General features: G+C 38.4%; 1 protein-coding gene across 1 annotated transcript in view; it reads right to left on the reverse strand.

The window, feature by feature from the left end:
• Positions 1–15722, reverse strand: part of pcdh11 (protocadherin 11) — a 227548-nt gene that overhangs the window by 156200 nt on the left and 55626 nt on the right. The window contains exon 2 of the mRNA XM_085906694.1: positions 8011–8165. Coding sequence (XP_085762820.1) covers positions 8011–8030 — 20 coding nt within the window. The 5' untranslated portion in view covers positions 8031–8165. The remainder of the gene's footprint in view (positions 1–8010; positions 8166–15722) is intronic.

The raw sequence follows: 15722 nt of genomic DNA on the forward strand, positions 1-15722 counted from the left end.
TGTGAAGATAGACACACATTCAAGGTTGACCAAACAGTGAGCGCCAAACTGTTAAATATGCCCATGGACAGCAGTTGTGCTTGATCGCTCCCACACTTGAAATGCCATGTACATCTGTAGCAGCGAAAATTGATTTCAATACAAGGGCCATGAGAACTGAATCTTAACTTGACAAGGTTTCCTGTTTCACCCCGGTCGCGGTTTCCTGTTTCACCCTGAATGCAGCACCCCAAAACAAAAAAGGTTGACCTCAACCCGCCATCTAGCATAGTTACCTTTCAAACAGAACACCAATCGCCAATGGCCAATGTGTTAAACTTGTTCCAAAAAAACGAAAAGAACAGCGACGGTTTCAAGAAATAACAGAGCTGTCCTTCAGCTTTTTTTTTTTTCTTTCCTAAGGTGTTTGTGGCTTCCAATGATAGTGAGTGGCTAACAAAGCTTTGATTTAACACATAATGGTAGCAGCCAAACAAAGTCAGTCAATCAAAGGAAAGAAGTAGGAACATTGGCTAAATCAATCGACTACACTTAAACCCTATAGAACAGCGGTCCCCAATCCCCGGGCCGCAGACTAGTACCGGTCCGTGGATCATTTAGTACCGGGCCGCTCAAGAAAGAATAAATAACTTGAATTATTTTACACCTCAGTGACGTGTACATAACATAACATTACTCAGTTATGTTGTTGGCATGATTTTATGAGGATGTTGCAAGTAAAGTTGCATAGAATAGACAGTGGATTCACGTTTATTATTATATTATACTGTGGCGTCTGCATACAGAATTCCCTCTTGGAACTAAGGGTTGAAGGCTGAGTTGGGTAGATGGTATTTGTGTGCTAACGCACTTCCGTTGTTCTGCTATACGATTGGCTGAAAAGACAGTATGATGACGTTTAGGATTGTGGTTGGTATGTTTTGCGAAAATGGGATTGAAGTTTAAACATGGACAATTTTTGCGAAGAAAACACCTATAAACAATGTGCAGTCGGTGATTATTTGATACATTGATGCTTTTGACATTTGATTTGATTTTTTCTAGAATTGTTTTTAGAAGTTTTCTTTGCAAAAATCATGACATCATGAAACACCTGTCTGTGGTGCTAAAAAGGTTGGGGACTACTGCTGTAGAACATGCATTTTACATGTTAAAAGGAGACACACTACAAAAAATTACAAAGGGGTGAGGCACTTGATAGTTATATGAAGCAGCAAAGCTCCAAGCAATGATCGGAGTTTGATTAACGACGACGTGGAAGTATTATCATCCATCTTTTCTGTTGCTTATCCTTTCTAGAGTCACAGTTATGTCACCAAAATAAAGGCAGGTCTAAAGGGGCCGCACAGATGACCATTAGCCATCTTGCTTATTAGTGATAACTTTTGTTTGGTGGCAAATACTGGCTTAATTTTCAATGTGAGATTGTCCACTCCACTGCAATCCATGCACTACATGGAAGGATCCACAACACAAAGTGATTAGTGTAATTTAGCTTGGTAATAAAGAGGTGCCGTCACGAGTTAAAATGCAATAGAATCTTTATTCGGATAGATTATTTCCTTTACACTCGCTTTAGCTCGCAAAGCCCCGGCGCAGCTCGAGTCGTCGTGGTAATGATAACCATGCTCAGTTATTGGGGCGAACAGGGGCTCATTTTGCAAGACATTGAACCACCCATGTAAGACCAAGTATTTTCCAATGAAAATTCACCGTTCCAATATTTGTGAAAATGTTTTTTTTAAACAAATATTGCAATTCCATGTTTTCAATTAGATGCATATGTAATTTTTCTCTCACCTATTACTGAGTTTAAATGTGTTGCAGAACTCATTAGCATCACAGTAGGACTGGTGGATTCTGCCTACACACACCTGGACCTAAAAGTTATATCAAGCATGCTTAATGGCTTCATTTAGAGGAGGTGGGTGTTGGTGTCTTCGGAGGGGTTGAAGGTGCTCTTTGCCTGCCACATTTACTAATTGTTTTTTAATTACACCTCCAACTGTATCATCTGCAGTAATTTGAGACAGCAGGTCAATTTCCTGATAGAGCGAAGAAACAGTAATGCAATTTTTGGTGCAGATCTTTCAGAGCATCTATTTCAGTCTGCTTGAAGCTTTTTGAAGTAAATCCATATATTTTTTTAATTACAAAATTCAATTATTTTTCAAACATGCTGGCCCTACTGAGGATATATTTTGTCTGAAAAGACTTGTTTTTATTGTGACAGCAGGTCGATTAATGGTGAGTAAATGCGGCTTAAAAATGTAACTCGAGCTTTAGAATTGCTTCTACTGTAAATACATCATGTGCCGCAGTATAAACATGAGTACAGTGATAACTGACCCTCTTCCTTCTGCTCTAGCTGTACTTAATGTAGAAGCAACAACCAACTCTCTAAGGGGTTAGATAATGACCTTGGAGTGGTTTGCACTTGAAGTATTCATGCCCCCATGCCATCGTCATCTTGAACCAGTAGTTCACATGGCTTGAGACAGAAAATAAAATGGGACTGTTTCATGGTATTTTCCCATTTAGCTGAATTTAAAATTGGACCAAAATTTAAAAAGAAAATGGACTGATGGTTGGAAGACAACCCAGGGATCCATCACTGGCATCACTGAAGTATTTTTTTGTAAATACACGGAATAGTTAGCTCCAGGTGATTTAGCAATTTGTGTTACGAATTTAAGATTGAGTAGATGACAGCTGCATTGCAATAGATGATGTGTTATTTTTAGACATAGATTTTTATCCCATGTAATATTTTTGTTTTTCATGTTAGTATGCAGTTCTAGATGAAATAAAAATTTAGACATCTGTGCTGTACTTTATGAAATGTGGTGGATTAATTATATGCTTCTTCTTCATCCTGCGCCTTTTTTTTTTCTCGTGTGCTGAACATTGTATGTTAATGCTTTGTCTGAAATGTACCTGTAATGTATAGAAATTTCTATGGTAGCTGAAGTACACACACAGTTAACTCTCACGAGTATAAGAAATGTTAAGGCGGGTTTGGATGACCAGGAGTGTGATAGTCAATGGCCGTCGGTGTATGTGAAGTTGTGTGCTGGATATAATAAAACCGTGTTCTTGAGAACCTACAGATTTATTTGTTTGATGTCAGCAAAACATCACAGTACCATATCCAAATAAACTAAACTAAATTAAGCTGACATTGCTGCAGATAGCATGTATGTTGTCGACCAGGTCATTTTTCTTGAAAAGAACATAGGGTAGGATTTTTATACAAATCGATAAACAGATTTACGATCTAGGCCTGAAAAAAAAGCTTCCCTTCGTTAATTGACCAGCAGATTAACATATGTAATTGATTGTTAATGTGATTGTTTTTTTTCTGTTTTGTGATTCAGTTAACAAGTACAAGAACATACAGACCTTGAGCAAAATAAAATGTTTTTCATCAGTCACCTGAGCTTTAATGAGAGACTTGACACATGGCTGTTGTCGTCTTGGTGCGGTTGTGCCACAGGTTTGGGAAAAAAAATATGACATGTTTCCACTTACTCCCTGCAATGTGCTCAGGAACTCCTTGGGGTACGCGTACCTCCGGTTGAGAACACTGCTCTAATCTATAGCTGTGGGCCATTTGCTGGCGATGTTTGCATTAAACAATACCTGGGACCAACAGCAAAACGATCTTACTATTTAAAACTCATAGAGAGAGTGCATACGGTATATATATCCTGTCTTTTTCTCCATGGTTCTTTCTGTTCACTGCTGTGCTTTCATTAAATGTCAATCACAGCTACCTTCAGTGAAGCTGAAGCAATCAATATTACTGTGTTAGTTACCATGTGATAGGTGAACTCTAATTGTGGGCAACATTGGGTACACTGGTCCTCTCTGGAATAGTTCATGCTCCGAATACAATTTGTTGAAGCAGAACAAATAAGGAATCTAATTGCCTTCTACAATATTGTAGAATTTCTCTTGCTGATGAATACAGAATATTTAGGGTATATATGACTGAGACTTTATTCTAATTTTGACCATCATGTGGAATTTTTGCCATCTACAAAATTCATTATTTCATTATTCACATTCATTTATTTTCTGATTTCATTTTAGTGTTCTTTTTTTTATTGAATAATTTTGACAGACGACACCTACGGGGAAACAACCACCCTAACCTTCAATAATAGCACACCCATTACTGTACATTGTTGAATGTAATAAGCAAATGATGGTTGCTGCTGGTGCTAATAGTGCTGTAAGGCTATAGCTGTCAGTGATCATATCGAGCAGTGATTATTACGAGCAGGACTCTCCCCACACCCATCCTCCAGGACCCATAAAGACCACCCTGAGCTTTTGTTAAGGCAATCAAGATATGCATGGACTTTAGTTTCCAAAGCCAAATGGTGCAATTCAACCCTGACCTCCCTTCAGCGTAAAATGAATTGAGACTGAATTATTCTCCTCCAGTTACTTTGCCATGCACCACCGCCATAAAGAGCAGTCACTCTAATTTCCTCTGACAAATCGTTAAACAGCTCCGGCACTAATGTGTCACTTCATATCCACTCAGGCTATTTTACAAAAAGTCCAGTATCCAAACATACTGTTCATCACATATGAAAGCAGTTTCCTTACACAGTATGGTATTTGGCTATATTTCGCAACACCTCAGTCATAAAGTCCATTTAGTTCACATTACACCTACGTATGACAACGACAATTCTGATTCTGAAAAGGTACAAGTTTCCAATATACGTAAATAATCTTTGATTTTTACTGCTTAAACCTAGCTGTCAACATTTACTGCTACCCAATACAACACAATGCATTAAGTTGGTCCCCTTGAGTACATGTTTGTTATTGACAATGTCAGAATTTAATTGTACGTCACTGAGTGCCTTGCAAAATTGGGAATGTCGTTTTAGCTTCCTGAAGAATCAGAAAAGAAAGTTAAAGAATCAAAAATGCTTGTATGTATAAATCCCAATTTAAACTACAATGAAAAGAACACTAAGGGATCAATAAGTGTTTAAATAAGACTTAAATAAGTCGACAACTTTCAGACAGCTTTTGATCACATGATAACTGAACTCGATATCTTGGGCTAGAGCAGGGGTGCCCACACTTTTTCACTTTTAAAATGACTAAGTCACAAAGATCTACCCACTAGAAGAAAATATTGTAATATATATCTAACATATCATATGCAGATATGTATATATACACACACGCACGCGCACACACACACACACACACACACACACACACACATTTATATATATATAATATTATATGCATCTTTGACAGTGACAATTTGAAAGACCACTGATTTACTTCATGTAGGCGACATAAAATAACACATAACACATCATAAGATGACATAAAATAACATATAACACCTAAAGGTTTGTTCTTTGATCTCAATAAATAAATAGGCTTCTTAATTTTGTGTCAGTTTTTTTTTTGTTTGAAGACAAATTGAAATTTGTGTTTTTGGAAATATGGGAAATGAAATCAGTAATGTTCAGACAGGCTGTGTACACATGTACAAGATTGTCACACACCCTTAATCATTTTTTGAGGTGGGGGTGGAGAAAAGCCAATCTTCCTTCTGTGTCTGTCGTCTAATGCAGCTCTAAGACCATTAGGATCGAACCATGGCAAAGACTCAGAACAAGTCTTTTGTTCAATGGGTGTTTGTGTGTGAGCGATAACAAGATTGAGTCGCTTTCATGATGAACAATGAGGCTATGAATAATCCACTGACAGTCTACTAGTCTGGCAAGGCAACAACAGGAGAGCCCATAAATTCACATGACTTCAGGATGGAAATTATGTCGCAGTAAAATTACAAAGAGAGAGTCAGGGATTAATGATTATTTCTTCTCCTCCTACTACTACTAGCACCACCACCGCCACCACAACTACTACTAATAATAATGTTGGCATAAAGTTCTAATGGCATTGTGATAATTATCAAACGTGTGAAATTCAAACAGACATGTAACTATGAGGTAATCTTTAGTTCAAATTCATGCCAGTGCTCGAGGGAAGCAATGTAGCATTCAATTCAGGTACTATGGACCAAGGAAAATCCAATTTGGTCCACTGGTGAGATTAAACCAAAGTCTGTCTTTATGCTTCTGTAGACACCAAAGTATTTGTACTCCAGGTTGTAGACTGAGGCCCCAAGCTGGAATCACTTTCCCAAAGATTTAAATCACTGGATACTGAAAGTAAATGCGAGGTCGGTCCTCATTGGCTTTTGTAATTGGCTTATGTGATGGACATAAATCTGTCCCATTTTCACTTTGAGCCTTTGAGATTAATCAGCAGACGATCTCCACTTCTTTGTCATTGTTAGGGACTGACTCAGGTTATGAACAGTAAATAAACAATCCAGATGCATGGCTCTAATATTCTCTTGAACACATTAGTTTTCTAGTCCATACAATTAAATAATCCTGATGCAACACTCAGTAGGAAAACAATTTGAGAACTTACAAATCACATTGTTGATTGTCCAGCCCCCCCCCCTCCATAAAAAGGGAACTCATGATATTTACAATATCTTTCGTATTATGCTCTGTTAAACCTTCTCTGGATTGATTGAAATATTGACGTTTAAACGCAATATTAGCATGTGTCTCACAGCAACAATTTGACTATGTCATAAAATTAATAAAATGGATTTGCCAAAATGCTTTACAGCCATAACTGGTCTGCTGTTGCATAGCTGACGATTCAATGATTGTGTTGTTTTTATTATTAAAAAGTTATCAAAGCCCAGTTAGAGAAAAACAGCAAGTCCATCCATCCATCCATCCATCCATCCATCCATCCATCCATCCATCTATAAATATATATAAATATATATATATATATAAATATATATATATATATATATATAAATATATATATATATATATAAATATATATATATATATATATATATATATATATATATATATATATATATACGCAAACACACACACACATACACACACATATACACATTCATAAATGCACAGACACAGATTAAAGGAAAGTACTACTTAGTAGAATGTCACAAGAATAAAAAGGAAGAGAGTTGACTATGAACACATACATGCCCACCCCCGCTCAAAAGAACTAGTCTGTAGTGTAATTTTTGAATGCACATACTGTATGTTGGCCATGTCGGACCTGCTAACCTTCAAAGTCACTAAGGTGCTATATTAGTGAATAAAAGTCAACATGTCATAAGATCAGTTGGGAATCACTGCCAGTGAGAAGGGTCGCCAATATCATTTCATATTGGCAATGCAGATTGTTGTATTATTACATAGACACCTGTGTACTACTTTTAAAGAATGACTGTTTTCTGAATCAGAACACGTTGCTGCACTCCAGTTGCATGATTAAGGGATGGCTGTTGATCATTACCACTTCACACAGATTGTGCAGTCTCTGGCATCACTCCCTACTCTGTCATCGGGACATTCACTTTTAATTGTTGGTTGTGGGGAAAAAAAAAGGACTTATGCGGGGCTTGATTGTTAACAACACAACACCCTCATGAGTTTGTGCTGGCAGCATGCCTGGCTGCCAGCATCATGACACATTGTGCTAAAAAAAGTGGAAGAGAAACCACTCTAGTTTTGAAACATGCATGCTCATTTGATCAGAAAGCATAAGAGTTGTGTGTGTGTGTGTGTGTGTGTGTGTGTGTGTGTGTGTGTGTGTGTGTGTGTGTGTGTGTGTGTGTGTGTGTGTTTTTTTTCACATTCTCCTTGAACTAATTACATCATAGACACACCCCTATAATTTGTTTACAAAAAAACTTTGCTTGTCATGTATACAAATGCAAATGTTTGGAGAATGTCTTTTAAGCATACTGTATGTCGACTTGTCCATGGAGCATAACCAGAGATGCATAAAAGATAATGATCAGATCACTTTTGCTTTACACTCATTAAAAATAGACCCAATTTTCCTTCACTTTAATCTGCATATTCACTAATATTCACTAATCGGTACACTTGCCTGACTTGTGTGGGATCCATTCCTGCTCAGTGATGGTGGATGTGGTTGTTTGTCTCTCCATGTGCTCTACCCTACGACTGGCTGGCAAGCAGTTCAGGGTGTATTCTCCATTTAGCCCGAGGTCAGCTGGGATAGGCTCCTGCACCCGCCATGACCTTGCATAGGAAGAGCGGTGTTGAAAATGGATGGTTAGATGGGTGGCATTTTCACACGTTGCCTGTTTCTCAGTCTACAGCTATCTGAAATAAAAGTGCATACTTTACAGTGAGAAAGATTTGCTCGGGAGTTCCAGTGTGTCCTTTTAACTTTTTCAATATTTTACATCTAAGCATCAAATGGACACCATGCACCATGTGGAATGAAGCTAAAAGTCTTGACTTGGCATTTCTCACTCACACTGCTTAAATAATCCATGGACACTCTTAACGTGGCTGCAGACAACTGAAACAGACTTATTAAGTTTTAATAAAAAGCACAACGATAGTATATTACTAAGAACGGATGTGTGAATTATACATCAATTATTAGGCTATAGTCTTGTTTTGAAAGCCAGCGCCTTTTGAGACTTTTCATGCATTTGCAGAGTAAATAGTTTCGAGCTCCATTGTTATCGTTGCTGACAGAAACCAAGTGCTTTATTTCTAATCTAGATACATCTAGAAAAATGCAAAATGTGTCGCACTAACAAAACTGTCATGGCTAATCATGTTTGTACAAGTTTTGGCAGTGGGGGTAGACAACAGTTATAGGTAGTCAGAAACTTGCGAGGATGAATACATATGATGACGGGGTTTAATTATGTGATTGCTAGCTTGGAAATTATATCAGTGAAAATAGACAAGATCCCAGTGGGGAGTGTAAAGAACTCCCACACCCTTCAGTGGGAAAATGACAGGTACAGTGGAGCCTCGGCTTTCGAACACAATCCGTTCCAGAAGGGTGTTCGAGAAGTGAATCATTCTAATTCCGAATCATGTTTTCCCATCACAAATAATGGAAAAGAAAATCAGTTTAAAAAAAAAACAACATCATTTTTTCAGTTGCGCATTTTTGTCCGATCGCACAACTGCAGCGCACTGCCGAACGCGCAACCGTAGCGAGTCGCCGACCACGCAATTGCACCGCGCTGGTCGCATTATTGTGACAGAGCGGCCGCTGAAATTTACAAAATAATATTAAAGTCCTGATGTACTTTCCAAAATGTAAGTGGACGTCAGTGCGCAGGAAGTTTAATTGTGTCCGATCGCGCAACTGCAGCGCACTGCCGAACGCGCAACCATAGCGCGTCACAGACTGCGCAACTGCACCCCGCGTGTCGCATTATTGTGACAGAGCCTTCGCTGAAATTTTGAAAATATGTTAGAAGTCCTGATGGACTTTCCAAAATTTAAGGGGCCCTCAGTGCGCACGGAGTTTAATTTTGTCCGATCGCGCAACCGCCTGCAGCGCGCCGCCCAGCGCTCACTGTCGCATTACTTTAGGAGCGTCTTTGTGTTTTAGGATGGCTTACTGCTCCCATTTGCTTCATTTGGTGGCATGATTAGAGTTGATGCAATCCGCAGAGTAGAGTGAATCAAGTAGAACTCATCAACTCTATGTAACTGTGCCTTCAAACGCAAGCCCAAAATCAAAAAGATATATTTGAAGGGTTTTCATAAAAAGTAATCCAATAACTACATTCATGACTAAATTGGTTAATAATTGAGCTACATTTGGGGGGGGGGGGGGGGTGAAATGAGTAACTACAAATTATTATTTTTGAAAGTAATTTGAGAAACATTGCTGATGAATGATGTGTGAATTTGCCTTTAACTTTCTCCAACTTGTTTCATACTGGGCTGGGTATATTGCATGGCACTGTGGATACAGCTGGATGCCGACCAATTCATAGGAGATTAAAAATGTGATATAAGATGATACAAGCAGCTGTGTCTTTCATAATTGGGAATTGGGCCACCACAGGTAGAAATTACTACTCAGGTAATTAGTTTATACCAACGGTAGCAACAATGCCCCGTGCTCTGCTCTCAGTGGGTATCCAAGGTGCGTGTGTAATTAAAACTGCCTATAATCTGTATGGACAATAGCCTGCACTCTGCATGTAAATGAATCCCCTGGTGGTGTGAATGTTATAATTTGGTCATAAGACATACACAGTAACAGTAACTGGGGACATTTTTTGTGATGGGCTCACACCAGTCAGGACTCAAGTCAAACCGTTGACGCTCTGACCCAAGAGCACTCGGTGGCCATTACTTCATTATTGGATTAATACTCATTACTCAAGAGTGTGGGAACAACACTTAACTGTTAATAGGGTCTCTGGTCTTAAAGCTTTTGTCTCATATCTTTGCTTGGTCCACACTTAAACTGTTTCACATTCATGTCTGTAGAGACATTAGGAACACATTCAAAGCAGCCTTCATGATAGTTTCCTCCACAGAAGGTCTGGCCGTCATGGTGAACGACTGTTTAGCACTTCTGCGTCTTAGTTCAGACGTCATGGGTTCAAATCTGTGCTCTGGCCATCCTGACTCGAGAATGCATACTTTTTTTTTGTGCCTGTGTGGGCTTTTTTTGCAGATACTCTGCTTTCCTGTCACATTCCAAAACCATGCATGTTCAGTCAACTAAACACTTTGAAGTCCGAGTCAGATGACTACACCCGAAAAGCTGACTACACCCTGAACAGCCAGTGGCGGGACACCAGACAGCAGATGGGCACAAATCTTCAGATCACAATCAGCACCCTTGTTCCAGTCTATTTTATATTGTTGTCTTCTCCTATGGACAGTCTCTCCTCTATCACTGTCATGCAAGAGCTTGTTACTTCAGGGGAACGGAAATAAGGTCGGGAAATGTCATCAACAACACTTGAGGGTAGTATACACGTGCAGTTATGGTTTGTCTAACAGAAGCAACTGTGACCAGGAAGTAGATTTCCTTTCAGTTCACCTTTCTACAGAGTGACAGCACATACTGGAAGAATTGAAGACAAACTTAGAGAGGCCAGATCGAGATAGTTTGGACATATGCATAGCAGGAGAAGTGAATGAACTGGTAGAAGAATGTTAGATAAGGGCCTGCCGGGTAGGAGGCACAGGGAAAAATAGAAAGACTGACAAGGAAATTTATGGATGTGATGGGGTAAGACTTGCAGGTGATTGAGGTAAGAGCAAAGATGCAGAGAATAGTCAAAATGGAAGAGGATGGTGTACTGTGGTGACCCCTGTATAGGGTTAAGCTGAGAGGAAAGAACAAGATGGTAGGGTTTGGATCTGGTAAACCCAGATCAAACTACGTTTGTATCACAAGATATTGATTGATTGATTTTATTTCGAGCTTAAAAACAGAAAAAGATATCAGTAAAATATAAAAGGAAAAAGAAAAGGAAAAAGAAAACAGGACAATAACAAAATGTCCCAAGCAAGTCGTAAATAACTTAACAACAATTAGGACAGCTCAAAAAAGAGTAGGAAGAAGTTAAAGAACTTTTCAAATCCTACCCCCTAGCTCCTTTATCTATTCATAATACAGATTTTTCTATACCTATGTACATATATACCATAATTATATACCACACAATACTACACTTATGTAATAATGCACAATAATCAGAACAATAATACCATGTGCTAAAATGCAATAATCAGAATAATCAATAATATGTAGCAGGATGGCAGCTACGCAAGTGTGAAAATATAAAGCATACCGGCAATACATCAATTTACCAATTTTTGAAGCGTTCTCTTAGCAGCTGTAAATTAAAATGATAGTTTCACTTTTAGAGTTGTGAGCAACCGCAAAAATTGTAAACTTTTCTGTCTTTCTATAGAATAAATTTTACTGCATGGTAGAAGGCAGACAATTATTAGACAGCAGCATGTCTAGATCCAAAGCCCACAAGCATGTCGGAGTGATGAGGGGAAAGAAAAGTGGGACAGTTTGGGTGGGATATTTCGGGAGCCTTAACAATGGAAACCCGTACCATGTAAAACTAAGCCAACCCATACATCTTGGTAGAAATTAGGATTTCCATTTATAGAGTACAGTCTGTCAGTTTGTACTGTAGAAAGCTGTATCAAAAACAATGTGTCCGTATACTGGATTAGAATTCAATGTAATGAGCAATATTTTAATTATGTACCATTGTAAACAACCTAAAAAATATATATCGCATGCAGTAATTTGTCAATTATATACATTTGATGTGTGTTTACTTGCTCGTCGATATATTTACAGTGTACAATGTTTCTGTAGAGTGTTTACGCAGACTTGTCTTAACATAGTAACCATGTTTCCCAACAGCTCTGTCACACTCCAATCAGACTAACAAAACAACGGGACAGGTGCTGCTTGAAGATACTGACGGTGACATTAAGTATTTAACAACAATGGCATACCGCCAAGGATGTATTCCTATTCTTGTTTAACCTACTTATCACAGTGTGGATGCAGATGTTTATTATAGCGGCTCCATGTTTAAAACATTAGCTGACATTCCCATGTCTTTTCCTACCACATACACTATGTCTTCGTTGTGGAAGGACCTGACATATAAAAAGAAAAATGTGTACATTTGTAATGATCAGATATGGATGCTCAATACAATCCAAAGCATTTTACGGAGTAGTTTGTTATAATTGGATTTCACTGTCTTAATAGTGTCTCCACCATGTTTATTCGAGGCTAAAGAAATGTAGAATACAATTTTGTCTGTGTTTAAATTTGATGGGTGAATTATTTTCCAGTCCAGACACCCTATGTACCACAAAAGATGATGAAATTGTTTCAGCCAAAAGACCGTTTGTGTATACGTTAGATTGGTCCAAGTGAGAAGTTTTCACATGGGGCAACCTGCATTTGTTGTACTTCAACATCACAAGGTGCAAGGGGAAAGTGTGATTGAGAAATTAGTGGGGCCTCACCTCTCCCCTCCTCCTCCAAGTCATTTGCTTACATACTGTGCTCCCACACCAATCATCAGATTAGCGGATTAAACTGTATTTGTATTTGAAGATTGCATTGCGTGTTGCCATCAGCCTTTCTATCCTGACAGAGACCATGAGGGAGAATATCAACTTTTGCAGCATTATGCACGTTGCATTGATCACCGATCCATCATAAAATGGTGTGATTGAAAATTAAATCTGGCAGCATGTGAATGACCTCAAACGTCCTCAAACAACAAAACAATCCAGTAGACGGGGACAGACATTTTAACCCATGGAAAGATATCCTGATTATGAAGGTGAATCATATTTAAATACCTCCAAACCCAAACTGGGAAATGATACCATTTTTTTCCAAAGACAATGGATTTAACGTTGGTTGAAGTGCAGGTGGAGAAACCGATTTTTCTTTTTGTGCAAGTCTTGTCACACTGTAAAATACCATCTTCAAACCCAAGCTTTATTGCTGAACTAAGATTGTTATTATGATATGTTTCAGTCCTTGTGCAATCTGTCAAATTTAGCCCTCACAGTTATAATCATGTGCGTCCTATAAAAAAGAAACTGAGCAGATTTTCTTCTGATATGACCTTGCAAGGCCACAAATTTGATCAAACAAAAAAACAACCTCTAAGTCCAATACTAAAAATGGAGGCGAAACCGACTGACCACAGATGTCTTACCACTGGTGTAGTAAAAACATAAAGGCAATCGGGCTGTTTTTGTCCCAATTTTGCTCCTTCCCCACCCACCAAGGATAGCAAATGCCCATTAATCTCATGCCATGTAACATTATCCTATAAGATTATGTGTTGTTCTTAAATCTGTTGAGTGGATTTCTCCTCCATCATAGCGTCCGAAATGAGTTGGTACATAAAAGGTGATGGCTATTGAGCCGTTTCACTGTGTGGACCAATCAAAGAAGTGCCCTGTCTGAATAACAAAGAGTAAAATCAAACTATGTACTACCCAATGTTTTTTATGCGTGTAAAAGTGGGTTTACACATGTCTGCATGAAGACAGTATTTTCCAAGGCAAGTCTTTTCTTGCCGACATCACCATCTAACAACGCTCCCACCTATGGTATTCTTCAGAAACGCTCAGCACCTTTCAATGCATACCCCAAAGTATTTGCTCGTCTTTGTGTTTGTGAGTGTTCTGCCTCGGTGAGCCAGATACTTGATGGGTGGTAGAATTTTTGTGTATGTGGCATTTTATGTTGACATTATTGTAGTAGACCACAAACCATGCAACCAACACTGTTCAATGACTGATTTTCCATCTTGATGTGTGGTGTCAATCACAGACAAAACCATCTTTAAAAATTAGAAAATCCTTATGTCAATATCAGGCCTGAGCCCCCCAGCACCCCCGGTAGATGCAAATGCCGATTTGAGGATGTGCAGCAAAGAAATATCAGCAGTTAAAATAATAATAGTGAAATTAACATTACATGCTGCTTGACAGTATGATGTACCGTTAATTCCTTCAATATTGGCTCATTCCAAACAGAAATTTGATTTCCCTATAAAGATTTCCTGTGTTTGTGTCATGGGATTGTACGTCATTTAGAAAAGCATTAAAATACGTGAGGAGTAATTAAAATTGTCAAAGGGAATTAGTGTTTCATGTCAGCAGTTAATGAATAAGTATCAAAGGCTGGTTTGTCTAATTGTAATCATGTCAGCTCAGGGGAGGATGTGAAACGTCCTAATGTTTATGATGCAAAATGCAGCCCAATAACCCAAATTGGTCTCTTTTAGGCTCAGACTGTACCTTTCAGATTACATTATATAATTTATTTGTCATTCATACTTAGAATTTGTGGTTATTTTCTCGCTGTCTGTATTTACTTGATTGTATTATGCACTTTTGTAATCCCAATGGTAGTCACTGTCAATCGTGCACTTATCTGATGCAAGTGACCGTCTTTCTGTTTAAAGGGTAAAATTATGTACTTTAGCCCCTCTGCAGTAACGCAGTCTGTAGGGGAAACGAGAATTCATTTAAGCCGGTATGGAAAGAAGATTTGTTCCGAGTCTAACCGCTGTTCAGGTAACTAAGCTATTGTTAGATTAATTCTGTCATTTCCATACGCCAGCCCCGCTGACAAAAACCCGAGGGTTGAGTAACTACTTTGTCGAGACCCAGGAACTCCTCGATCGCGGCAGTTTCAGCGGCTCTCCTTTCCTATTAAGATTGTTGCTTTTGTTATTTGCTCGGAATAGTTTAGCTGTCTTTGTTAAGACCGCAGGAACTTGTTTATTTTCACTAGCATGTACCCACACTAGCTGAGCTCAAGTTAACGGTTTCGAACCAGATTCTGACACTCCCTGATGTCAAGGATTTAAGCTGTCTTCATTTAAAAAAAGAACTGAACGGTTTAACGTATGACTATGATAGAGAAACAAAAGAGATTTAAAACATAAAAGATCTAAATAATCATTAATTGAAATTAAATGATTATAAAGTAGAAATTTAATGAATAAGCAAGAAAAAGAATTACAAGTTTCAATTGTTCAAACAACTAACAATAATTTCCTCTCACCATTCTCAATAGAGCAAAAATTATTCAGTCTCGAAGTTCTCTCGATTGAAAATTCAAAAGTAAAAAAGGGTAAGAGGTCAGAGGTCTAAAATGCTGTTTGGTGGAAAATTAGAGTGATCGAGTCTCCTTGTTCCAAAATTTGAATTCTGTTTAAAAGAACAGGCTGGTCTAAAGAATGTAGATGACGACGCCCTAAAAATGGCTCCTCTCTC

Source organism: Syngnathus leptorhynchus, chromosome 2 (assembly GCF_054491065.1).
Source record: "Syngnathus leptorhynchus isolate UIUO chromosome 2, UIUO_Slep, whole genome shotgun sequence".
Taxonomy (NCBI): domain Eukaryota; kingdom Metazoa; phylum Chordata; class Actinopteri; order Syngnathiformes; family Syngnathidae; genus Syngnathus; species Syngnathus leptorhynchus.